Source organism: Temnothorax nylanderi, unplaced genomic scaffold, assembly GCF_030848795.1.
Source record: "Temnothorax nylanderi isolate EJ_2023f unplaced genomic scaffold, tnyl_v1.0 TNYL_tig0937_pilon, whole genome shotgun sequence".
Taxonomy (NCBI): domain Eukaryota; kingdom Metazoa; phylum Arthropoda; class Insecta; order Hymenoptera; family Formicidae; genus Temnothorax; species Temnothorax nylanderi.
The window spans coordinates 23717-51239 of record NW_027249999.1 but is presented as its reverse complement, the minus strand read 5'-3'; the positions used below and the strand labels follow the sequence as shown (position 1 = coordinate 51239).

Here is a 27523-nt window from a genome sequence, read left to right as displayed (position 1 = left end):
GAGAGAGAGAGAGAGAGAGAGAGAGAGAGAGAGAGAGAGAGAGAGAGAGAGAGAGAGAGAGAGGGGGAAATAATATAAAATAGGGGTAGAATTTCCCGGGGTGCTATAAATTGTATAGTTTTACGTTACCGATCTTATTTTTTCGATTTTTTAAAATATATAAACCACTGAACTAATTTTTTTTTAAATTATATGAAAAGGGGGCATTACAACGCGGGCTCGCGCTGCGAGAGGGTTCGACTCGCGCCCGCTACGCGGCGCATCGTCGTTATATTTTCGCATTTTTAAAATTCAACATCGATCTCTATATCTAGGGCTCTATATCTCCGATATTTCATTAGCTTGAAACTTGGTGACATTTATGAGTATATGTTCGGCTCAGAAGTTTGAGCCAAACATATACTCATAAATGTCACCAAGTTTCAAGCTAATCGGCTTCTCACATTCAAAATTCAATCTCTTTTTCGAGTTGTTTTTCTTGAACGGTCGCTGTACAAAGATGCGAGCGAGCAATCTCAAAAATTAAATTGAGCCTGAGGGGAGAACCACTAATCTATACTATTATTATAAAGCAACAGGGTTTGCAGTTTTTTTGTTCGCTATGATCTCGAAAACCAATGGACCAAATTTTTACCAAGCCTATATGAAATAGGGGTAGAATTTTCCGGGGAGTGTTATAGGGTGTATAGTTTTTCGTTACCGATCTTTTGGAAACCGGTTTTTGTAATTTTTTCAATTTTTCGGGAAATAATTGACGGAATCTCAAAGAATTGTATATAAAACAGGGGTAGAATTTTCCGGGGAGTGCCATAAAGTGTATAATTTTTTGTTACCGATCTTTTTGGAAACCGGTATCAGAAGTTTTTCGAATTAGCCTTTTTTTTGTTCGCTATGATCTCGGAAACCAATGGACCGAATTTTTACTGAAAGTATATGAAATAGGGGTAGAATTTCCCGGGGAGTGTTATAGAGTGTATAGTTTTTTGTTACCGATTTTCTGGAAACCGGTTTTTTTAATTTTTCTAATTTTTCAAGAAATAATTAACTGAATTTTAAAGAATTGTATATAAAATAGGGGTAGAATTTCCCGGGGAGTGCTATAAACTGTATAGTTTTTCGTTACCGATCTTTTTAGGAACCGGTATCTTTTTGGAAATTGGTTATGAAATTTTTCCAATTTTTTAGGAAATAATTGAGTGAATCTCAAAGTATTGTATACGACGGAAGAGGGCGAGAGAGAGAGGGAGAGGGCGAGAGGGAGAGGGAGGGGAGGGGAAAAAGGAGAGAGAGAGAGTCTTATTACATATGTCCTCCGGGGCGAAGCCCGGGTAACCAGCTAGTGTGGTATATAAAGAAGTTTTAAAATAGAAAAAAAAGTCGTAGATATTTTTGGAGAATTTTAAAAAGAAAGTATGATAAAAAATATAATGTTCGTAGAAGAGAGAAAAACATGTATGTGAAAGACATCATGCCTATTTGATATCTAATATCTATTTTATATAAATTTGTATGGGAATTAAATGTTGGCAATTAAACCCATCCTCGAAAAACCGGTTTCCAAAAAATCGGTAACAAAAAACTATACACTTTATGGCACTCCCCGGGAAATTCTACCCCTACTTCATATATTTTTGGTAAAAATTCGATCCACTAACGAATGAGATTTGGTCAATTATTTTCCAAAAAATTAGAAAAATTATATAAAATTTGAAAAAATTTCGGAACCGGTTTCCAAAAAGATCGGTAACGAAAAATTAACCACGACATTTTCATCCCCGGAAAATTCTACCCCTATTTCATATACTTTTGGTAAAAATTTGGTCCACTAACGAATGAGTAGTTCGCGTACATACAGACAGACAGACAGACGGACGTGACTTATATATATAGATAATTGGAGCAATGCGTGTAGTAGCTCAGACATTATCTTATGAGGTTAGATTTATTATAATTATTTTAATTACTATAATTTTGAGAGAAAGATATAGAATTTCTGATTATATAATGTGACAGATAAATTTTTGATATTTAATATCATTATTTCCTTTATTTTTAGTATTTTTTATTAGAGTATTAGCGGAGTTAAATCGTAGACCTATAGATTTTGTAGAGGGGGAATCAGAGTTAGTTTCAGGGTTTAACATTGAATACTTTAGAGGGGGATTTGCTTTGATTTTTATGGCGGAGTATGGTATAATTATTTTTTTTAGATATGTAATGTTATTGTTATTTACAAATGTTTATTTAAATATAAATTTAATGTGTTTATTTTTAAACATTATGATTTTATTAGTTATTTTTATGCGAGGACTTTTACCTCGAATGCGGTATGATGAGTTAATATATTTATGTTGAAAAATTATTTTGCCTTTAGTATTAAATTATATAATTTTAGTTATGGGGCTTAAATTTATATTTATAATAGTAATTTATGAGGAGGTCCCCCGTAGCCCTCGGCGGGGGAACAGGCAGTACAGAGAGAGAGCGAAGAAGAGTTACGGAAAAGGGTGACACGGAGAGGAGGGAAGGCGGAGGAAGAGCGATAGGGGTGAAGGAAGCAGAGAGGAGGTGGAGCAAATGGAGGTGAGGTAAATAGGAAGAGGAGACGGCAGAAATTGGTCAGAGATGAGGAGGCCGGAGAATGAGGTTAGGTCGACGGGAACACGGGAGAGGAAGCAGATGGCACGAGAGGCGAGAGCGGCACGACAGTTAAGGCGGATTCGCAACACGCAGCACTGCAACGGGTGGCAGGGACAAGCGGCGAGATCGAGAGAGCGAAGGGAGGGGACAACGGAGCGAGGTGAACAGGTAAGGTAAACACGTGGCGGCAGTAGAGAAGGCGGACCGAGGAGACGAGTGCGAGTGGTGGAAAAGAGTAAGCGGTTGCCAGAGAAAGAATTGGAGGCGGAAGGAGCGAAGGTAAGGTGGAGGTGAAAGAGAGAAGGGCGATAGGTCAGAGGAGGAGAGGAAGGAGAGAGAGAGAGCGGAGCAAAAGAGAGGTGGTTAATATAAGTGCATTTTCAGTTGTCTCAGGATGGAAGAAAAAGGAAGAGCTTTAGTGGACGCGGTAGAGAGGATGATGGAGGAGAAAGTGAGGAGGATGCTGAAGGAGGGGAAGGAGGACAATAAAAGGAAGGAGGAGAGGATGGAGGAGCTGGAGGAGGAAGTAAGGAGATTGAAAAGGAAGGTGGAAAGAATGGAGCAGAATGGAGGTAAAAGGAAGAGGGAAGAGTACGAGGAAAGGAGACCTGAGAAGAAGAAATGGTGGGGGGTGGGGGGTGAGAACGAGGAAGAGCTGAGGAAGAGAAATGTGATTCTAAGGATAGAGAAAGAGAAATGGGAAGGAAAAGAATCGAATTGGGAGAAGGTTAAGGAATTGTTCACAGAAGGACTAAAGGTGAGAGTGGAGGTAAGGGAAGTAAGGCTGATCGGACAGAGAGGTGCGTGGCTGACGTTCTTAGTGAGACTGGGGGGCGAGGAGGAGAAGCGGCGAGTCCTGGAAGCAAGGAGGAGAGCAGGGAGCAGTATGGGGGTGAAGTTAGATGAAGATAAATCGGTGGAGAGGAGGGATAGAGAGAGAGAAGAGAAAGGGAAGAGGTTAGAAAGGAGTAGGGAGGATGCCAGGAGCGAAACGAGATCCGAGGAGGAGGAGATGTCTAGAGGAATGGAAGAGAAGCTCCTCATGGATTCGGATGAGGAGGAAAAAGGCAAGAGGAAGAGGGAATGGGCAAAATAGAGAGCGGAAGGGAGACGCAAAGGAAGGAGGGAGGTAGCAGAAGAAGTCGCGGAGGATGCTGAGGAAGAGGAAGAGGAGAGGGCAGGATGCGAGGGGGGGAGGGGAAATTAATAATTGTGAGGTCGTAAGAGACCAGGGTAAGGGTACTGTGTGTTGTACGAGGTTTGGGAACGTTCCTCTCAAAAACGCCTTGTAAACCCTGCGGGGAAGGCAATAAATTTACATAGTAATTTATGAAAAAATTAATAGAAAGTTTGAATTTCTTTTTTATATTTTCAAAATATATTCTTGAACAAGATCATTAATTAAATTTTTTTATTTATAAATAAGTGGGTTTTTTTCAAGAATAATGACATCAGGAAAGAATAATAAAATATAGGAAGTAGGAAGATGAAAAAAATTGGCTAATAGAGATAAAAGGATTTTCAATAACTTGGGCTCCTGCTCAAGTTAAAATGATGAAGTTATTAATGAATAGTCATGTGCGCGAATGGGTGAAGGAAATTTAGCGTTCAAAGGTTAATGATCAGTTTAAGTTCAGTTTAACGAATGTCTATAATTAAGATCGAGTCTATTTACAGTTATTTACAATAGTTCCTTTTGTCGCAAACAAGAGCACTTTAGCGAGCGAAGGCGCGCTAGAAATGCGAGTTACGCGAACAGTTTAATGACGCGGCAAATGCGCGCGGAAATGCAGTCACTCGAATTACGAGTTTCTATCGCGAGCAACGAAACGCAGGATCTCGAAGACGACCGAAAATCGTATGGAATACGGAATCGTAATTGTCAACACGCTAATGCGGCGTACTATTATTGAGTGCTCCGTGCGCGCGGAGGGCCGGAGCTATATAAACTCAGGCTCCGGGCCCCCGGCAACGGGCTGAAATTTCGGCTGAGCCAATCGGATGCCGCCACCACGAGAAAAGCACTTAATTTCGGAAAGTTAAACGGCTCCGCTGATCACGCGGCCGGCGACCGATCAGCTGTTTTCGTAGCGTCTCTCGCCTTGTCCCGAGTGTTTACCTCGCGCACTGAGGTCCCGAGACAAGGGAAGAGAGTCGGTACACGCAAGAACGAGGCAGTTGTTTTGTTCACTGCTCTTTCCGCGAAACGACCTTCTTATTTCTCGAATAAGACCTCGAATTAGCGTCGTTTCCCGGAATACTTCAAATTCACTTTTACAGATCAATTCCTCGGAATTTATTCAGTTATAAATTTACGTTCGATCCTGAACATTCCGCCCGCCTCGTCCGGTGCAACCGACGAATTCAGTTAGGCAGAACTTCCACAGTATCCAAATTTAGGCTCGACGCGATAGCGTTTGCAGTTCGTAACCGTTGTGAAAGGCGAGCGTACACCTTTAGAATCCTGATTGCTTTAACGATCGCGACCGCGTATGAAACCGTTTACTTATTCCGCGGGCGCTTGATATTACAGCAGACATTCTTTTCTAAGGTCGCTCGAGCAAGAGCGCCGATTATATCGTCCTTTAAACGGTGAATTCTGAGACGTATGTTTTACGCGCGCAGGCAATTTTTGCTTTAATTCAACGCGCGCAATTCGTTTTTTTTTCTTGTCACCCCGTTTTAGAGAAAACTTACATGTTATACAAATTTACATTTCATACAAGTTAATACGATACATATTACGCGTCGTCCTCGGACGCCGAGCTGTCGGGCAAGAGGATCAGTTTGTTCACCGGCCTGGTGAACCTTGAGTTGGCGGTGCGAACTTCGACCACCCTTACATGCCCGTCCCCGCCGGGGTGCAGTTTCTCGATCCTTGCGAGCGGCCACTTGGTCGTAGGCGTTGTCTCGCTTCGGATGAGACACAATCGCCCAACGCGAAGTTGCCCGCTGTCCTTGAGCCACTTTGGGCGGTGGGCAAGCGAGTGAAGGTATTCTTTGGACCACCGATTCCAAAAGTGGTCCCTCATGCGTTGCAGTAACTGCCATCGGGAGAGGCGCGTCGTCGGTTCCTCGGAGAGGGACGGTTCTGGCACGGCGGTCAGGGCCGTCCCAATAAGAAAATGGCCCGGGGTCAAAGCCGTCAGGTCTTCTGGGTCGTCGGAAATCGCCTGGAGAGGACGCGAATTAAGGCACGCCTCGACCTGTGAAAGAAGGGTGACCATTTCTTCGTAGGTCAGTTTGGCGTCGCCCAGTACTCGCCGCAAATGGTGCTTAGTCGATTTCACGGCGACCTCCCAGATCCCGCCGAAATTGGGAGCCGACGGAGGATTGAATCGCCAGTGGATTCTCTCCTCGGCGAGGCGCTCCACAATGCCTCGGCCTTCCTGGCCGCTCGCGGAGAAGAGCGCTCGAAGCTGTTTGTCGGCACCGACGAAATTAGTGCCGCAGTCGCTGTACAAGTTTTGGCAAAGACCGCGACGAGAGACGAACCTGCGGAGGGCGGCCAGGAAGGCGTCGGCTGTGTAGTCGGATGCTACGTCGAGATGGACCGCCCTAGAACTCAAACAGACAAAAACTGTGATAAACGCTTTGTAGGCTCGATGACCTCGTCCTTTAGTAGTCCGAAGCCATATCGGTCCGGCGTAATCGACACCGGTATTCAGGAACGGCCGAGCTGGAGTTACCTTCGACTGCGGAAGATCTCCCATCATCGGCTGAGGTGAGGCCGCCCGCCATCGCAAACAAGTCAGACAGCGGTGGATTCGCCGTTTTACTAGGGCGCGGCCTCGAGGTATCCAAAATTCTTGGCGCAGGGAGCCAAGGGTCATTTGAACACCGCCGTGGAGAGTTCGTCTGTGATGTGCCTCAATGACCAGCTCCGTGAAGTGAGACTCGCTCGGTAGAATCACGGGGTGCTTCGCATCTAAGGCGAGAGGAGCGTTCTTCAGGCGGCCGCCGACTCGCAGAAGGCTTTGTTTGTCCTGAAAAGGGTTTAACTTAGCCAGGTGGCTGCGAGACGTCAGCGGTTCTCCTTTTCGGATTGTCGCCAGCTCCGCCCGAAAGTGAGTCGCCTGTACGATGCGCAGCCAACACTGGCGAGCCTCCTCGAGATCTACCGCTCCCAGTGTCAGCGGAATAGCGTCCTCCGGAATCCTCGTTCTCCTAGATCGTGGCAGCCAGCGACGGCACCAGGCAGGCGCAGTAACGACGAGCAGTGCCCCGTGAGCATCGGCGACTCGTCGATTGCCGCGGTGGAAGTCGCTGCGGCGTGAGCCAGAGTTCGTCGCTCAGGAAGGTCGTCCTGTAGTTCGACCGTCGATGACGGAGCTTCCCACGGTCCCGACTCCGTCCGCAGCCAAGGTGGCCCCTGCCACCAGAGTGGATGGTCGAGCAGCTCTTGTGGGGACAATCCTCGAGAGGCACAATTCGCCGGATTGTCTCGTCCGGAGACGTGGTGCCACTGTGCGTTGGGTAGCGAGGTCTGGATCTCGCTCACTCGATTCGCCACGTAAGTCTTCCAACTGGCGGGGTGGCCGCGGATCCAACTCAGCACCACTTTTGCATCGGTCCAGCAATGAATCGGTGCCTCCATCGCTTCGAGAGTGAGCTGAACGGGAGCTGCCAGCTGAGCGAGGAGCTTGGCAGCGCTCAGCTCGAGCCTAGGTAACGTCACCTGCTTCAAAGGAGCGACTTTAGTTTTGGCGGCCACCATCCTGACTTCGATCTTCCCGCTTTCGTCTTCGGTCCACACGTAGACAACCGCGGCGTAAGCCCGCTCAGAGGCGTCCGAAAAGCCGTGGATTTCAAGCCGGCAGCCCTCGCGTCCGCACGTCAGCCATCGCGGGATTCGTATGGCCTCGAGGAGAGGCAACTCGCTCTGCAACTCGTGCCATCGTCGAGAGTCGTCGTCGGGCAGAGGCGTGTCCCAGTCTATGCCCAGCAGCCACGTCGACTGGATGATAATCTTGGCGCGTACTGTGACCGGGGCGAGCCAGCCCAGCGGATCAAATAGCCGCGCCGTCAGCGAGAGGGCCGTTCGCCTCGAGAACGTCTCGACTCGAAGTAGCCGAGTAGAAAAGGCGAAGCAGTCGTCGCGAGGATGCCATCGCAGTCCTAGGGTGAGATGGCTCTCGCCTGGTTGCCAGCCCCGGGGCTCCTGTTGTAGTCGGTCCTCCACTGGTAGGTCTTCGAGCAGCGCCTCATCGTTCGCGGACCATTTTTTGAGCGGGAAGCCGCCCGCCATACAGATCCGCACAAGTTGTCGTTGTCTTTCCTTGGCCGCTTGAATCGTGGCCGCGCCCGACAAGACGTCATCCATGTACGTCTCGTCCTCCAAGACGGCCGCGCCGAGCGGCCACTTCTCTCTCTCATCGGCAGCGAGCTGGTGCAGTGTTTGAATGGCCAAGGATGGAGAGCACGTCAAAGCGTAGGTAATTGTATTAAGCCAGAGATCCTAAATCTCCTCGCTTGTATCATTCCGCCACACGATTCTCTGCAGGTCCCTGTCCTCCGTTTCAACCTCGACCTGCCGGTACATTTTTTCAATATCTGTGGCGAAAACGAAACGATGGCGACGCCACTTTATGATGATGATTATTAGAGGCGGCAAAAGATTTGGTCCGACCATCAAATGTTGGTTGAGGGACGCGCCGGATGGGACGGTAGTCGAACCATTGAACACGACCCTCAATTTGGTTGTAGTGCTCGATTCGCGCATCACGCCGTGATGCGGCAGGTAGCAACGCGGCTTGTCGCTCACTTCCGCGGCCGGAGGAATCGGCGTCATGTGCCCCAGCTCGGCATACTGACGCATGAAGTCGCGGTATAACGCATGGAAGGAGGCGTCCCGCGCGAACCTACTCTCCATGTGTTTTAACACACGCACGGCTACGCGGCGCGTGTCCGAGAGATCCGGCAACGGACTTATTACGGGAAGACGCACGACGTAACGACCGGAGGCATTGCGTCTGTGGGTGCGAGCGAAATAATCCGCGCACTCCCGATCTTCTTTGCTGAAAGCCACGCTCGTCGACGGAATTTCGTCCTGCTCCCAAAAACGGCGAACTATGTCCGTTAGATCCTCCTCGACTCGGCATTGAAAGGCCTGTGCCGAACGGCCAGAGCTCGCTTCCCCGACGGAGCCCGAGATGATCCAGCCCAGCTGTGTATTCTGGGCGATGGGTTCGCCCTCGCCACCCCTTCGCAGTCCCGGACAGAGGATGGCCGCGTAGACGTCGGCTCCGAGGAGTACGTCGATCGTATCGGACGCTGAGTAGTCCGGGTCCGCCAGACTGAGGCCACGAATGTGAGCCCAGGACGCCGCAACGGCTGAGCTTCCACCCGCGTACGCGGAGAGACGGGGAAGGATAATCGCAGTAAGCGATATGGCTGCTCCACCCGTCCGCGGCGACATCGACAACGAGACACGGTCTTTCGCCGCGCACGTCTTTTGCCCGCCGATCCCGAAGACTGAAATTGAAACGGGCGATCGCGGAAGTTTCAGCAGCTGAGCGAGTCTCTCGGAGATTATCGAGATCTCCGAGCCCTGGTCGACCAACGCGCGCGCGGAGTGCCAGGCGCCGAAGCGATCGGCGACGCGAACGCGAGCGGTGGCGAGAAGCACTGCGACCGGCTTAACGGGAGCTCCGTGGATTACATGCGCCGTCTTTGCGACATCGGTTTCGCGGCACGCGTCGTGGATCGAAGAGTGGTGACGGGCACCGCACGCCGAGCAGTCTTTTTTCACGACGCACTCGCTCACTCTGTGTCGCCCGAGACAATTAAAGCACAAGTTCTTTTCCTCGACAAATTGACGTCGCTCTAAAGCCGTCTTCTTTTTGTACTTGTCGCAAAACATCAATATATGCTCCTTCGTACAGAGCGGACAGCGGCCACGCTTGGCCTCGGACTTGCCCTCCTGTTTACGCGCGAGATGACTACGCGCCGTCTTATTCGCGGCATTGTCCACTTTAACGGGTAGCATCGACTCCAACGTGTGCAAGCGACGGTCGAGGAATTGTTCAAGTTCGGAATATGTCGGCGGCTCGTTGGAATCACTTATCAATGTCTCCCACTCGCGACGCGAACGAGGATCAAGGAGTTCGACGGCGAGATACACGAATAAGTCCTCGGAGCGATTCACGGGGCGGCCGATACCGTCCAGCGAACTGACGGTTGCCTTTACTCCATGGAAGATCTTGCGTAATTCGACCGCGGACTCGCCTTTCATTTTTGGCAAGGCGATGAAATTCGCGAGATATGCGCGCACTAACAATCGCTTGTTCTCGTAATAAGAACTGAGAATGTTCCACGCGCGAATGTAATTCTCTTCGGTAGTCGCCACGTTACGAATTAACAGTTCGGCCTCGCCTTTTAAGCAGCTCTTTAGATAATGTAATTTTTCTACCTGCGTCGCCGCCGAGTCCCTGCCGACGATGGACAGGAACAGGTCCCGGAACGCTAGCCAGTCTTCGTACTTCCCGGTGAAATGCGGCAGCTGAATGCGAGGCAGCGTGGTGCGAGGAGTCGCTGTCGCGGTCTCTTGACCGGCAGTTGTGGCCGCGGCGTCTTCTTTCGCCTTCAGCGACCGTACGAGGTCCAGGAAGATGCCCTTCTGGCTTAGATGGGCTTCCTCAGCGAGAGCGAAAATGAGCCAATCGGATGCCGCCACCACGAGAAAAGCACTTAATTTCGGAAAGTTAAACGGCTCCGCTGATCACGCAGCTGGCGACCGATCAGCTGTTTTCGTAGCGTCTCTCGCCTTGTCCCGGGTGTTTACCTCGCGCACTGAGGTCCCGAGACAAGGGAAGAGAGTCGGTACACGCAAGAACGAGGCAGTTGTTTTGTTCACTGCTCTTTCCGCGAAACGACCTTCTTATTTCTCGAATAAGACCTCGAATTAGCGTCGTTTCCCGGAATACTTCAAATTCACTTTTACAGATCAATTTCTCGGAATTTATTCAGTTATAAATTTACGTTCGATCCTGAACAAGTCAAAATAATAATTGAGAGGGTGGTCTTCAAGGCATATGTCAAGGATTAATTAAGGGGAGGGTGTAAAGGATTAAAATAGAAGTTAAAAGGGCTAGGACTCCTCCTAGTTTATTAGGGATAGATCGTAGAATGGCGTAAGCAAATAGAAAATATCATTCGGGTTGAATATGAATAGGAGTAATTATAGGATTAGCAGGGGTAAAGTTATCTGGATCTCTAAAAATATATGGGTATTGGAAAATTAAGATTGAGTAAACTGTTAGAAATAATATGAAACCGAATATATCCTTAAAGGAAAAATAAATATGGAAGGGGATTTTGTAGGAATTACCGTTAATTCCTAGAGGATTTGAAGAACCAGTTATGTGAAGAAAATATAAATGTATAATTACTATTATTAGGATGATAAATGGGAGGATAAAATGTATAGAATAGAATTGATTTAGTGTTGCATTATTAATTAAAAATCCCCCTCAAATTCATATTACGATTATTTGACCTATGTAAGGAATAGTGGATACTAGGTTTGTAATTACTGTGGCCCCTCAGTAAGATATTTGGCCTCACGGTAGAACGTAGCCAAGGAAGGCTGTTGTTATAGAAATTAAAAAAATTCTTACTCCAATTATTCAAGTATCGATTAGTTTGAAAGAATTATAGTAGATTCCTCGGGCGATGTGGGTATATATACAAATAAAAAAAAGAAGCACCATTAATATGAATATTGTGTATTAATCAGCCATTTGAAATATTTTGTATAATATGAATGATACTTGAAAATGCAAGTTGATTATTGGGGCAGTAGTGTAGTGATAAAAAGAATCCTCTAATAATTTGAATGAATAAAAATATTCCTAATAAGGAACCGAAATTTCATCAATAAGAAATATTGAGGTGAGTAGTTAGTTTTAATAAGGATTTTTTAATAACATTAGTAAGTTTATTCATATTTGTTTAAGAAATCTTTCGTAGGGAAGATGATTTGATGGTACATAATTTGATAATAATAAATATAGCGATTAGTAGAAAGAATATACATAAGAATGTAAAATTATTGTAAGGGTATGTGTAGATTATGAATAAATTTTTAAATATTTCTTGGTTAAAAGTAAAAAAAATTTGTGTTTCCATGTAAGAATGTAGGGGTCAGGCATTATTTTTAAAATTAGTATATATTAAATAATAGAAAAAGATTAGATTGATAATAAAATTAATTAATATAATAAAATTTATGGAGAATTTATTTTGGACATTAGTAATAAGACTTGAGAAGTAAAGAAAAATAATTAATAAGCCACTAATTATGATTAAAAACAATAAAATAGAGTATATTGGGTTAGGTTGTCATAGTGAAATTATTAGACAAATTGAGAAGGTATTAATAAGAATTAGTAAAATTATGAGAATAGGGTGAGGTCGAATGTTCATTAGTATATGTAGGATTAAAAATAATAAAATTATAAAAAAAATATATTAAAAAAGTATTTTTGGCATAATTATTTATTAATATGAGTTAATTTAATAATGAGATTTTATTGTAGAAACAAAATATAGTTTATAAAGAATATTAATTTTGGAGATTAAGGGTATAATATTAGATTATTTTTTTAATAGTTTTAAAATTTTGAATTTATTTTTAATTTACAAAATTAATATTTTTAATATCTTAAATTATAAAACTAATTTTTTTAGATTTAATGTTAATTAGAATTCAAATTTTTATAATTTCTTATATTTTATTAATTTATATATATAAATATATATTAATTATTTTGATGTTAATGGAGATGGTAGTGGTAAATATTTCATTAATTATGTATATGTCGCAGGCTTTTTGCGAAATCAGCCTTTTTGCAAAAAGCCGCCTTTTTGCGAAAGCATTCATTAGTTCTCAATAAGACTGACACACTTTAGACTTTTTGCAAAAAGCCTAACTAGCACCAGCCTCATTGGTTAATGATGCACGTTCTGCAATGTGGCTAACAAGACGTCTAGCCTTTTTGCATACAGCCTAAAATCCCTAGTCTGATTGACAAAGGCGCTGCTACGTTTGCTATACTAGTTTGACAAAGCCCTCCCGTTCACGTGCGCTCACGCATGTAAGCCCCCCTGCACCCCTCCATGCATGTGCTTTATAATTTTGCTTTACAATTTAGCATGTACTTTAAGTTATAAAGCGAGGTCCACGCTGCCTACCGGCTGAGATGGGTGCGGGAGGGGGGGCCGAAGGCCCCCCTTGCACTCCCCCCCCGCGTGTGTGTGTGTGTGTGTGTGTGTGTGTGTGTGTGTGTGAGTGACGCGCTTTAAAAGTATTTAGTGTGTGTGCCCTGCTTTAACGGAAATCACAACTTCTATAAAGCAGGGCATACACACGTGTGTGTATGTGTGTGCCCAGTACATGCGTGGGCGGGGAAATGCTCCCCTGCACCCCTCTCCCCATGCATGTACTTTATAATTTTGCTTTACAATTTAGCATGTACTTTAAGTTGTAAAGCGAGTTCCACGCTTTCAACCACGGGGGGGTGCGGGGGGGCCAAAGGCCCCCCCTCGCACCGCCTCGTCTGTGTGTGTGTGTGCCCATGCGAAACGAGGTGCCACATGGGTTCATGACGCGCTTTACAAGCTCGTTTAAGTACATGCGTGGGCGAAGGGATTTTGCTCCCCTGCACCCCCCTTTCCATGCATGTACTTTATAATTTCGCTTTACAACTTAGCATGTACTTTAAGTTGTAAAGCGCGTCATGAACCCATGTGGCACCTCGTTTCGCGTGGACACACACACACACACACACAGACGAGGCGGTGCGAGGGGGGGCCTTCGCCCCCCCCCGCACCCCCCCGTGGTTGAAAGCGTGGAACTCGCTTTACAACTTAAAGTACATGCTAAGTTGTAAAGCAAAATTATAAAGTACACACGGGGACAGGAATGCCTTAACACATAAAATTGCACGCGTATTGGAGCATATTCAGAGCGCGTGCTCCGTCTCTAGATATTCGTTCATCATGACTGTAAGAGTATCCGCGCAAGACTCTCGTATAGTAATGCAGCGTAACGTAACGTGGATCAACGCACAAGAAACGTATTGGTTACGGCGTTATACGTATACAAGAGTCTAGTGCGGAGGGTCTTAATTACTCGGCAAAGTTGTCCCAATATATATTTTAAGAATATTTTATAATAATATATTTCAAATAAATAAATAATTAATTAATAATATAATATCAGGGTATATTAATTAATAATATAATATTACGTTTGAAAAGTAACTCATTACCGTAATTCGTTACTCATTGAAAAAGTAACTCATCGTTTTCGTATATAACTTGTTATTCTAATTGAAAGAAGTAACTCGTTACCGTTACTCGTTACTCATTAAAAGAAGTAACTCATTGTTACTATAACTCGTTATTCGCATTGAGAAGAGTAACTTGTTACCGTTAATCGTTACTCATTGAAAGAAGTAACTTATCGTTACCGTAACTCGTTATTTTCGTTGAAAAAAGTAACTCGTTACCGTTACTCATTACCTATTATAAAAAGTAACTTGTTATCGTTATTGTTATTCAAAAAGTGATGAGCCGTTACAAGTTTCATAAAATTTTAATATATTTAAACATTAAAAAATAGAATTTAAAAATAGAAAAAATAATAATAATAATAATAATAATTTAAAATAATAATTTAAAAAATAGAATTTTATGTGACAATAATTTTGTGACCTAAAAAAATTAATTTTTCAAAAATTGATTTGACCATTATTTGTCCTCCTCCAAGTCATACTTTTGTCAGAAACATTTTTTCCTAAAACTACATGAGATAAAGAATATTTGACTGTTCAAATTATTTCTAAAATTTTTTTATTTTTGATTGTAGAAAAAAATTGCTTTAGACAAAAGTTGTTTGGTTTGAAAAGAGGACACATGATTCTTACGTGAGTTATGTCGTAGATGTTTTTAAGAAATGTTTTCAAGAAACTTTAAAGGCGACTAATTTCTTAAATAACTTGATTTTGCCCTTGAGAGAAAAGTTGTGGATCTCGTCGAGACGTTTACGAAACACTATAATATATCTCTCTTTCGTTAAAGATTTCCTGAGATATTTTAAATTTTTTCATGATATTTTTATAATATGAAATATGAAATACCTCGTTAGTCTCTAAAGTATTCATCTTCGACTACTTTACCTTGACACTTTTGTATATAAAATAATGAAAGAAAGCGTATAATAATAAAATTAATTTTTACATTTGCAATTTTGCAAAATTGAATGCGTTTACAAAATGTAATAAAAATTTTTTATATAATTTTTTTTGTTCTTTTTTTACAACAATTGATTTCTTTCATTATCTACGTATAAAAGTATCAAGGTAAAGTCATCGAAAAGTAAATTAATACTTTACAAGATATTTTATATTTTATATTAAAAATATTATAACAAAATTTAAAATATCTCAGGAAATCCTTAATGAACGAGAGCTTTATTATAGTGTTTTGGAAAAGTCTCCACGAGCTCTACAACTTTTATCTTAAGGGAAAAAATCAAGTTTTATTTAAGAAATTAGTCGCCTTTAAAATTTCTTGAAAACGACATCTACGACATGACTAATGTAAGAATCATATGTCCCCCTTCAAACCAAACAACTTTCGTCTAAAGCATTTTTTTTCTACAATTAAAAATAAGAAAGTTATTGGGGTGGGTAAATTAAAATAACTCACTCTTTATGTGCGTGCGCGCGCGCGCGTGTGTATGTGTGTGTGTGTGTGTGTGGAGGGGGGGGGGTAACACTATGGTAATATAAATACGGTGCCAAAATTCAATGTAGGTAATTTAATTTAAATTATAATTAACATCGATTCTATTAGAAAAATAGCCAAACTGCTGTTATGCCATCAAATTTATATTATATCTATGTGTTCTCTCTCTCTCTCTCTCTCTCTCTCTCTCTCTCTCTCTCTCTCTCTCTCTCTCTCTCTCTCTCTCTCTCTCTCTCTCTCTCTCTCTCTCTCTCTCTCTCTCTCTCTCTCTCTCTCTCTCTCTCTCTCTCTCTCTCTCTCTCTCTCTCTCTCTCTCTCTCTCTCTCTCTCTCTCTCTCTCTCTCTCTCTCTCTCTCTCTCTCTCTCTCTCTCTCTCTCTCTCTCTCTCTCTCTCTCTTCTCTCTCTCTCTCTCTCTCTCTCTCTCTCTCTCTCTCTCTCTTTCTCTTTCTTTTTCTCTCTACGTGTGTATATGTATATACATATCATTTTTTAAACGATATTATGTTATTTTTTTTACAAAAAGTAACGGTAATGCGTAAAAAGAAAACAGCAACGTGAAATTTTTATTAAAAAAGTACTTTTAATTTTAATAAAGTAAAGTATTTTTATAAAATAACTTTTGCTTATAATAAAAATTATAATGTATTATATACGGGGTGGGAGAAAAGTATGGAAACCCTGAAAAATCTCGAAAACTATAAGTTTTACAGAAAAATGTTTCAGACAAAAGTTGTTTGGTTTCGAGGGGGCCATAAGATGGTATCATTGGTTTGACCTTGGATGGTCGTTTAAAGCTCACGTAAACGACACCTTTAATTTCTTAAATGGAAACCCCTATTTTTCAATGCATATTCTTGTAGCTAATCTCGAGAGCTTTTCAAAACACTATAATAAAGTATTTTTTCATTAAGAACTTTTGGAATTATGAGGCTTGAAAGTTCTAGTATTTTGACATAAAATACAAAATATCTTGTAAAACATTAAGTTTTCGGTAATGTTACCTTAATACTTTTATGCACAGAATAATGAGACGAATCAATTGGTATGAAAAAAAGGCACAGTTCCTTTAAGAAAAAATATGTAATTTGCAACACGCATCTGCATACTTTTTCTTAAAAGCAACTATGTCTTTTTTTCATACCAATTGATTCGTCTCATTATTCTGTGCATAAAAGTATTAAGGTAACATTACCGAAAACTTAATGTTTTACAAGATATTTTGTATTTTATGTCAAAATACTAGAACTTTCAAGCCTCATAATTTCAAAAGTTCTTAATGAAAAAATACTTTATTATAGTGTTTTGAAAAGCTCTCGAGATCAGCTACAAGAATATGCATTGAAAAATAGGGGTTTCCATTTAAGAAATTAAAGGTGTCGTTTACGTGAGCTTTAAACGACCATCCAAGGTCAAACCAATGGTACCATCTTATGGCCCCCTCGAAACCAAACAACTTTTGTCTGAAACATTTTTCTGTAAAACTTATAGTTTTCGAGATTTTTCAGGGTTTCCATACTTTTCTCCCACCCCGTATATATTTTTTTAATATAAAATTTTATAGTTATTATAATTTAAAAGAAAATAATTTAATGAATTTATCTATAATAATTTTAGTAATGATAAGAATTTTTGTAGGGTCGATATTAAGTTGATTGTTTTTTTATGATTTATATAGGGCTTATTTAAGGGTGGGATTGAAGCTATTAACTTTAAGAAGTTGTGGATTAATCATTGGGATATTTTTAGCTTTTAATAATTTTATAAGGAAATTTTATTATTCAAATTTTTATGTGAGTTCAATGTGGTATTTAAATTATTTATATTTGTGATTATATAATCCTTTAAATAGTGTGGGGGTAAAAGTGATAGAGGTAGATATATCTTGATTAGAATATTTGGGAAAAAATTCATTCATATATATAATTCAATATTTTCGTGTTAAATTTATATATAAGATATATATATTTGTATATTTATTTATTAATATTTTGGGGTAAATATATTTATTATTTTAAAAATTTAAATAGCTTATAAAGGTATAAAGCATAATATTGAAGATATTAAGAAAATTAGTGGATTTTTAAATAAATATATAGAATATTATTTTTATAGTGAAAATATAATGTTTTTTAAACTATATTTAAATTATTAATTATTTTTATTTTTAGAATATAGAATAGGGGAGACCGGGGCTAAGCCGACAACAGGACAAACTTGACACTAGGCTTTTTGCCATTTTAAATCTATCGTAGAAACTTGCCTTTCCTACTGTAAATGCGTCTTTATGTGCCAGTATTATCAACGGAATTTGGTAACATTCTGAGTTATAGTGTAATTTTTAACGCGACATAAGCGTTTTTGATAGTGAAAAGTAATTTTTCTGATCTCTCAAAAATGTCTACTCTTTCATCGAGCTTTACTCTTGCGAATCTACCGGTAAGTGATTTTGATGGGAAATTTGATGCTCTATATGAATCCGATAATTGTTTTTGCATATTTTCAAAATTTTCATGTTTTTGAAGTGACAAAAGTGAAAAACGACGTCCGGGGCAAAGTCAACACCACGCCGTTTCGTCGGCTTCCAGTAACAAACGATGCTTGTCATGCAGCCGTATGGCTCATGACAAATGTATGCGCACGTCCGATCGCGAGTTTACCTGCATTAATTGTTTTTCAGACATGAGTTTAGATGAAGATAATTGAAAGTTCAACAATTTTTGTTTTCATTATTTTAAATGATTGTTCTAGCTACTTTATTCCGAATTTTTGTACTTTTTAAATACACAATAAACAATGTATTTTCATTTTCAGACAGTAAAAAATAAGTTCCAGATCAAATTGTGTCGATCAGACAAAGTGTTGAGTTTGCCCCGGCGGGATGTCGAGTTTGCCCCGGCATTTTTCAATTCGAAAATTTGTCTTCGCGTCACTTTTCCTTTCCTGGCGGCAAAACAAAGCGACGTACAGCAAAACTTCCTGAATCAATTTTGTACCTGAAGAAACACTCTTTAAATATGTACCATTGAATTTGCCTAAAAATTTTAATTAAATATTAAAAATTGCCTTTGAAAAAATAGTGTCGGCTTAGCCCCGGTCTCCCCTATATAAAGGGTAATAAGCGGAGGATAGTAAATAATATTTATTATTTATTTAATTGGTTAAAATTAATTTTATTTATATATAAGAAAATTAAAGTAATATGATTTAAAAATTTATCATAGGTAATGAATTAGAAGTTCATTTTAAATTACTTCAACTAGAAAGTTAAAAAATTTCAATGGAATTATTAACAATAATTTACCTTTATCTTGGTTTTAGTTAAAAGATTTTTTAAAGTTCTCTTAGATTTTTATATTAAATCAAGTATTTAAGTCAAAATTAAATTGTAATTTTTTACTTTAAGAGGTAAGATATATAAAAAAATTTATAATTTTTAAATGCAATTTAAATGTTTTTATTTTAAACTAATATCCTTGGAAATGATTTTGTAAATTTTAGATTTTTCAATCAATGGATTGTTCAGTATATTCTAAGAATAAACCAAAAATTATAATTATAATAAATATTACAGAAGTTAGGATTATTGGTAAATTAAATATTTTAAATATATGAATTAAAGGGATTAAAAGGGCGATTTCGATGTCAAAAATTAAAAAAATTAAACTAATTAAAAAAAATTGAATTCTAAAGGGTATGCGGGGGGGGGGGGGGTGACATAGGGTCGAAGCCACATTCAAATGGGGAAATTTTTTCTCGGTCTTGAAAAGATTTTTTTGAGATTAAATAATTTAGTATCAGTAAAAAATCAGTAAAAAAGTGTAGAAATTGTTAATAAAATACTAATGATATAAGTAAGTTGGATAATTATTTATATTAAAGTAAATTAAATTTTTTAATTGGAAATTAAATGTAATAAATTAATTATACTATATAAATGATAAAATTTATTAAAAAGAGATAAATTTATAAAAAATTAGAATCTTCATCAATAAATTGAGATGTATAAAAATAATCATACGACATCTACAAAATGTCAGTATCATGCAGCTGCTTCAAATCCAAAGTGATGATAGGAAGAGAAGTGAAGAATGTTTATTCGAAAAAGACATACAGTAAGGAATAAAGTTCCGATAATTACATGTAAACCATGAAATCCTGTAGCAATGAAAAAAGTTGAGCCATAAATTGAGTCTGCAATAGTGAATGGGACTTCTTTATATTCAATAATTTGTAAAATAGTAAAATAAATTCCTAAAATAATAGTAAAATAAAGACTTTTTTTCTTTCTTTAAAATTTTTATTTAGTATGGCATGGTGTCTTCAAGTAACTGTTAAGCCTGATGAAATTAAAATAATTGTATTTATTAAAGGAATATCAAAAGGGTTAAAAGGAATAATACCTAAGGGAGGTCATAATTGTCCAATTTCTATGTTAGGGGCCAGGGAAGAATGAAAATATGCTCAGAAGAAGGAGAAAAAAAATAAAATTTCAGAGATAATAAATAAAATTATACCTAAGCGTATTCCCTTATAAACGTTTAATGTGTGGCATCCTTGGAAAGTTGCTTCTCGGGTTACATCACGTCATCATTGAATTATACAAAAAAGAGTTCTAGGGATAGTTAAAATTATGGAGTACTTATAATGGTGAAATCATCTTACTGTACAAATTAAATTATTTAAAATTCTTAATGAAATAAGAATTGGTCATGGACTAACACTTACTAGGTGAAAGGGATGGTTCATAATTAAATTTCTCTTCTATAAAGAGTTGAAAGAATAGAGAATACATAGGCTTGAATTATGGATACAGAGATTTCTAGAATAAATAATAAAATTTGAGATATGATTATAATTATAAAAATTAAGAAGTTATTGATTGATTGATCAGTTGATCCTAGAAGAGACAATAAAAGATGGCCAGCAATTATATTTGCTGTTAATCGAATTGCTAAAGTAAGAGGGCGAATAATTAGTCTGATAGTTTCAATGATAACTATAAAAGATATTAATAAAAGAGGAGTACCTTGAGGAGTTAAGTGAGCTATTAGAGTATTTAGGTAATTATAAATTCTGTAAATAATTGTTCCAAATCAAAGAGTTAAGGATAGAGACAGACAAAAATTTATGTGTCTAGATACTGTAAAGATATATGGAAAGAGTCCTAAAAAATAGTTGAAAAAAATTATTAATAAGAGACTAATAAAAATCACTAGATTAGAATATGAATAAGAGATTAAAATTTTAAATTCTTGAAATAAATAAAAAATTAAATATTTTCATAATAAAATTAATCGGGATGGAATAAATCAATATTAGTAGGGGAGGAGGGTAAAAATAATAATTAACCTTAATCAATTTAATGAGAGATTTATAGATGTTGAGGGGTCAAAGATTGAAAAAATATTTATTATCATAATCAATTAAAATAAAGTGATTTCATTGAAGGATGAAGAAAATGAAAAGTTTGAGGAACTGGGGTAATTATAAAATATAAAATAGATGAGATAGTTAAAAGTAAGCTAATAGTTAAAATAATAATAGTAGATCATAATAAGGGTCTTATTTGTGGGATTAAAGAATATTAATATATAGAAATTTAATAATTTTAAATTGACAATTTAATGTTAAAGGTTTAACTAATTCTTTCATTAAAAATAGGGTCAATACCTATTATATGTTGATTTAAAAGATCAATACTTTTATTATATTCAGTCATTTAATAAAGTTATAAGGTTTAATTATTGTTAATAAAATAAGTTAATCAATTTTTAAAGTTATTAAGGTTTGTAGATTCAATTACGATTGGTATAAATCTATGATTAGTTCCACAAATTTCAGAACATTGGCTAAAAAATAACCCGGGTCGATTTATAAATAATATAGTTTGATTTAGACGTCCTGGGGTTGAATTTATTTTAATACCTAGGCAGTGTTGTTAGACGGGCCGGTTTTTCCGCGCATGCGCGGACCTATTAGTACTGGAAAGAGGTTCCATTAGTCGTCCATACAAAATTGTTTAAAAATTGTGGAAAATTTTAATATATTTAATATACATATATGTATACGAAGATATAAATATTAAAAATTCAATAATCTGTATTTAATAATAAAAAATTTTAATAATAAAAAATCAGTTTAAAAAACAGGAAGGAAGGTTATATAATTTATGAAATAAAAGAACTTGTAAATAAAAGTAAAATATTTTATTTGGCAGAATCTTATAGAATATTAACATTCGTTGCAAGGGTAAGGAAAACTGCCAAAAACCTTACCAGTATTCATAAAATAAAAGTACATTTTGTTATAAAATGGTATAAGCATTAATATAAAAACAAAAATAATATTGAAATATTTGTTTCATAGAAAATAAAAAATTAATAACATTTTAAAATTACATAAACAGTATTTAAATATTTAATAATCAAATAAAAGTAAAATATGCATTTTAAAACAAACGTATTAAATACTATTAAATAAAATACTATTAAATAACATAAAAATAAAATTTTATTTATTATTAAAAAAATAAATAATATTAATATTTACTTATATATTAACATAAATAACATAAATAACATAAATAATTTCCGTATAAAATGCTCTTTGGTTTCAACTTAAATTCTGAAATCATACAAATGATATTAATAATAATAATGATTAGCATGCATTGGAAAATATTGGATAGAGATGTGACTCTAAGCAAAATAATAATAAAAAAATAAAAGCAAAATTATTATTTCTTATCAGATATGTTTGTATGTCCATATAAATTTTGTAAATTATGCAGTTCAAGATGCCTAGGATCAGTTTCAAAATTAATACAATTAATGCTTTCAGCTCGAAAGGTTGACCGAGCTACGCAAATTGCAGAAACAGTATTGTTAGATAATCGGTTTCTTTTTTTATTTTTTACATCGGTTACTATAGAAAAAATTCGTTCGGCCTTGGCATTTGAATGAGGAAAACAAAGAACTACTTCGACAAATAACTTTAAATTTGGAAAGATTTTTTCCTCATTAGAATCTTTATATTCTACTATTTTACCCCACATATCATCAATGTCTAATAGACATGTCACAAAATTTATATGGACATACAAACATATCTGATGAGAAATAATAATTTTGCTTTTATTTTTTTATTATTATTTTGCTTAGAGTCACACATCTAGCCAATATTTTCCAATGCATGCTAGTCATTATTATTATTAATATCATTTGTATGATTTCAGAATTTAAGTTGAAACCAAAGAGCATTTTATACGAAAATTATTTGTTATTTATGTTATTTATGTTAATATACCTATAAGTAAATATTAATATTATTTTTTTTAATAATAAATAAAATTTTATTTTTGTGTTATTTAATAGTATTTTATTTAATAGTATTTAATACGTTTGTTTTAAAATGCATATTTTACTTTTATTTGATTATTAAATATTTAAATACTATTTATGTAATTTTAAAATGTTATTAATTTTTTATTTTCTATATGAAACAAATATTTCAATATTATTTTTGTTTTTATATTAATGCTTATACCATTTTATAACAAAATGTACTTTTATTTTATGAATACTGGTAAGGTTTTTGGCAGTTTTCCTTACCCTTGCAACGAATGTTAATATTCTATAAGATTCTGCCAAATAAAATATTTTACTTTTATTTACAAGTTCTTTTATTTCATAAATTATATCACCTTCCTTCCTGTTTTTTTAACTGATTTTTTATTATTAAATTTTTTTATTATTAAATACAGATTATTGAATTTTTAATATTTATATTTTCGTATACATATCTATATGTATATTAAATATATTAAAATTTTCCACAATTTTTAAACAATTTTGTATGGGCGACTAATGGAACCTCTTTTCAGTACTAATAGGTCCGCGCATGCGCGAAAAAACCGGCCCGTCTAACAACACTATACCTAGGGAGGGAATGGTTCATGCGTGAATTACATCGATTGATGTAGTTAGTAGACAAATAGTTAAGTTGAATGGTAAAATGCATCGATTGTCGACATCAAGTAAGCAAAATTCATTATTTGTTAATTGATTAGTGGGTAACATAAAAGAATCAAATTCAATATTGTTGAAATCAGAATATTCATATCTTCAGTATCATTGATGGCCAATGGTTTTAATTGTAAGATTATTGGAGTGAAGTTCATCGGTAAGGTAGAGAATTTTTAAAGAAGGTATGGCAATAAAAATTATAATAAATATGGGAATGATAGTTCAAATTAATTCAGTTGTATGACCATGAAGTAAATATCGATTAATAAGTTTATTATAAGTTATTATTATTATTATAAAAGTAATTAATATTGTAATAAAAATTAAGATAATTATAGTAAAATCATGAAAAAAAATTATTATATCATAGGTTGGGGAATTTGAGTTTTGGAGTGTTAATGATCATGTATTAATTTTTAATAAAAGAATTAATCTTTATAAGAGGATTTTAAATCCATTGCACTAATCTGCCATATTAAAAAATTGCTGGAATTTCATTATATCTATGATTAAGGGGGGGATAGTTAGTATTTCATTCTAAGGATGGGGATAAAAAAAATATATTAATAAGTATACGTTTGGTTCTTAGGGCTTCTCAAATAGTGAACATTAAGATTATTAAACTAATAATAGAAATAAGGGATCCGATAGAAGAGATAATATTTCATGATAGGAAATTATCGGGATAATCTGAATATCGTCGGGGTATACCTCTAAGTCCCAGAAAATGTTGAGGGAAGAAAGTTAAATTGACTCCGATAAATATAGAAAAGAATTGAATATTAAGGTAAAAGTTATTCAGGGTAAATCCAGAAATTAGAGGGAATCGGTGAATAAATCTAGCAATAATAGCAAATATAGCCCCTATAAATAGAACATAATGAAAGTGGGCAACTACATAGTATGTATCATGTAAAATAATATCAATAGAAGAATTTGATAATATAATTCCTGTAAGACCTCCTATAGTAAATAAAAAAATGAATCCCATTGATCATCATAAGGTAGGATTATAGTTAATTTTTATGCCATGAAGAGTTGAGATTCATCTAAAAATTTTAATTCCTGTGGGAATAGCAATAATTATCGTGGCTGAAGTGAAATAAGCACAAGTATCAACATCAAGACCAATAGTAAATATATGATGAGCTCAAACAATAAATCCTAAAAATCCAATTGCTACTATGGCATAAATTATTCCTAAGGAGCCAAAGGTTTCTTTTTTTCCCCTTTCATTTATAATAATATGGGAAATTAATCCAAATCCTGGAAGGATTAAAATATAAACTTCTGGATGTCCAAAGAATCAAAATAAATGTTGATAAAGAATGGGGTCTCCTCCCCCAGAAGGGTCAAAAAAAGATGTATTTAGGTTTCGATCTATTAATAATATAGTAATTGTTCCTGCTAATACAGGTAAGGCTAGAAGAAGTAAAATAGCGGTAATTAAAATAGCTCAAACTAGAAGGGAAATTTTATCTATAGTAAAATTATTATGATGTATATTTAAAATAATAGAAATAAAATTGATTGCGCCAAAAATTGAGGATATACTTGCAATATGAAGGGAAAAAATTGATAGGTTTACAGAAGAGCCCCTATGAAAAATATTTGATGCTAAAGGAGGGTAAATTGTTCATCCTGTTCCTACTCCGTTGTTAATAAAATTACTTACAAGGGAACGGTCGGGGGTGTCCGAGACCGATTTGGATGCGCTTTGGATATGTTGTTGAGCATCAAAAAATATTAGACTCGTATTTTTTTTGCGGCTTATCTCGACGTTTAGGGGTTGAAACAACCCCTCGAAAATAACGGATTTTATAGTTTTTAGCGAATATCTTCGAAAATATAAGGCGTATGAAAAAAAGTTTGGTACAAACGGTTTATGGCTTTTTGTGCTCTTTACAATGGCGTAATCAGATTTTTCAAATTTGTCACACTTTTTAATTTAACCCCACCCCCACCTATTATTTTTGCCAAATATAACAATTTTTCCAACGCAAATTTAAGAGCGTCAAATGCCAAATACATCCATGTGTATTTTTATTATGATACCATTATTAGATTTTTGGCAAGACGAGATGATATGTGGTATAGGCGTCGCGCTGTAGGTAGGTGTTGCGTTATTTCTGTTCAAGTTGCGCCGTACGCTTAAAAATTTCCATTTTAACTCCGGGATGACCGAAAGCGCTGATGCGAAGGCCAGCGCAAGGCTATTTCGAGAGTCCTGGACTAGCAACGGAATGTAGACTCCGATATTATAAATACCACCGCCGAATTGTAAGATCGAGCGGGCAGCATCAGCGCTTTCGGTCATCCCGGAGTTGAAATGGAAATTTTTAAGCGTACGGCGCAACTTGAACAGAAATAACGCAACACCTACCTACAGCGCGACGCCTATACCACATATCATCTCGTCTTGCCAAAAATCCAATAATGGTATCATAATAAAAATACACATGGATGTATTTGGCATTTGACGCTCTTAAATTTGCGTTGGAAAAATTGTTATATTTGGCAAAAATAATAGGTGGGGGTGGGGTTAAATTAAAAAATGTGACAAATTTGAAAAATCTGATTACGCTATTGTAAAGAGCACAAAAAGCCATAAACCTTTTGTATCAAACTTTTTTTTATACGCCTTATATTTTCGAAGATATTCGCTAAAAACTATAAAATCCGTTATTTTCGAGGGGTTGTTTCAACCCCTAAACGTCGAGATACGCCGCAAAAAAAAACACGTGTCTAATGTTTTTTGATGCTCAACAACATATTCAAAGCGCATCCAAATCGGGTAGGTTCTAAATCGGGTTTTTTCGACCAATAAACGTCGAGATAAGCCGCAAAAAAAAATACGAGTCTAATATTTTTTGATGCTCAACAACATATCCAAAGCGCATCCAAATCGGTCTCGGACACCCCCGACCGTTCCCTTGTTAGTGTTAATAATAAAATTGAGGGGGGTAAGAGTCAGAAACTTATATTATTTATACGAGGGTAAGCTATATCAGGAGATCCTAGTATTAGGGGCACCCCCCCCCCCAGGGGGTGAAGGAGGCCACCGGGGACTCTTAGGAGTCCCTAGGAGCCTTCCCCACTACGGGTACTTGCGCACCCGGGGTCCCGAGCACGTCAGACCGTAACCTTCGTCATCCTGACGGATGTCGGAGGCTGGGGAGTCCCTTTGGGGACTCGCGAGGCAGACTACCTCTATAAACAACTGTCCGGCCGGTCGGGGCCGTGAGGGAAGAGCCTTTGCTCTCCTAACCGACCTAAGGGAAGGAAAACCCTAACAGAAAACCGGGGGACCGGCTGCCCTGCTTAGGAGTCTGGGTCTGGGCGGAGCGGGTTGTCCGAGGAAACTCGGGCGTAATTCCAAGTCCCGCCCACCCAGATTCCAACGGCCGGTAGAGGATGGCGACCCTGACTGCAAACGCCCGGTCGGTCGGGACCGCTAGGGAGGAGTTTTTACTCTTCCCACCGACCTAGAGGATGGAAAACCTCGATAAAAAACCACTGGGGATAGGCCCCCTCTCTGCCCATTGCACGCCGGTGCTCCGGCAGGGTCAGGGAGGGTGAGCCCGTGGGGAGAGGAGGGTTACCGTTCTCCCCGTTCCCGAGGCGGGCAGGGATGCCGTCTCGCCGAGGGAGCGGGAAGACCCACTTCTCATTACCCATTGCACGCCGGTGCTCCGGCAGGGGAGAAGTGGGTAATCCTCTTTCGGGCCGACTCGGTACGTGGTGCCGGGTCGACCGAAGGAGAAGCCCGCATCGGTGGCTTGCACACCAGGGTTGTGGACCCACGGTGCCGCCGGTGCGAAGGGTCGTCTCGGGCCGCTCGAACTTATTTCGAGGTCGGGGCCGGGGCGACCTGGGTGGGAGACCCGTCGGGCCGCTCGGACATCTTCCGAGGTCGGGGCCGGCGGATCTGGCTGTAGGCTAAGGGTCGGCAGCGCGAGCAGAGGCACGACTGACGGATGATCGCATTATTTGGAGGGGTTCCTGTGCCCTGCCCTCCCGCGGGTGGCAGCAGGGGGGACCGGGATCGGGCGTGGCTCGGCCGGATCCGCCCCTGTGGCGGGGGGGGCCGGGATCGAGCATGTTG

General features: G+C 38.2%; 4 protein-coding genes across 7 annotated transcripts; 1 reads left to right on the top strand and 3 right to left on the bottom strand.

Annotated features, from left to right (window-relative positions):
• Window positions 1-2406: 2406 nt before the first annotated feature.
• Window positions 2407-3953, top strand: LOC139786013 (uncharacterized). Of its 4 annotated transcripts, none has more exons than XM_071725178.1 (2): window positions 2407-2588; window positions 3025-3953. In XM_071725178.1, the coding sequence occupies exons 1-2, from the start codon at window positions 2578-2580 to the stop codon at window positions 3734-3736; spliced, it is 723 nt and encodes a 240-aa protein (XP_071581279.1). In that variant the 5' UTR covers window positions 2407-2577; the 3' UTR covers window positions 3737-3953. The 4 variants fall into 4 exon arrangements, with proteins under 4 accessions (XP_071581279.1, XP_071581278.1, XP_071581281.1 ...); XM_071725177.1 differs by having other exon boundaries at window positions 2416-2583; window positions 3025-3952; XM_071725180.1 differs by lacking the exon at window positions 2407-2588 and adding an exon at window positions 2598-2808.
• A 1428-nt stretch (window positions 3954-5381) lies between these two features.
• On the bottom strand, window positions 5382-6353 carry LOC139786017 (uncharacterized). Its single transcript, XM_071725183.1, has one exon. The coding sequence runs from the start codon at window positions 6351-6353 to the stop codon at window positions 5382-5384; it is 972 nt and encodes a 323-aa protein (XP_071581284.1).
• Window positions 6354-6772: 419 nt separating this feature from the next.
• LOC139786016 (uncharacterized) lies at window positions 6773-7963 on the bottom strand. Its single transcript, XM_071725182.1, has one exon. It carries the CDS (start codon window positions 7961-7963, stop codon window positions 6773-6775), a length of 1191 nt encoding a protein of 396 aa, XP_071581283.1.
• A 135-nt stretch (window positions 7964-8098) lies between these two features.
• Window positions 8099-27096, bottom strand: LOC139786014 (uncharacterized). Its single transcript, XM_071725181.1, has 2 exons — window positions 27083-27096; window positions 8099-10328 (listed from the first exon to the last, which is right to left on the bottom strand). Exons 1-2 carry the CDS (start codon window positions 27094-27096, stop codon window positions 8099-8101), a joined length of 2244 nt encoding a protein of 747 aa, XP_071581282.1.
• Window positions 27097-27523: the final 427 nt, after the last annotated feature.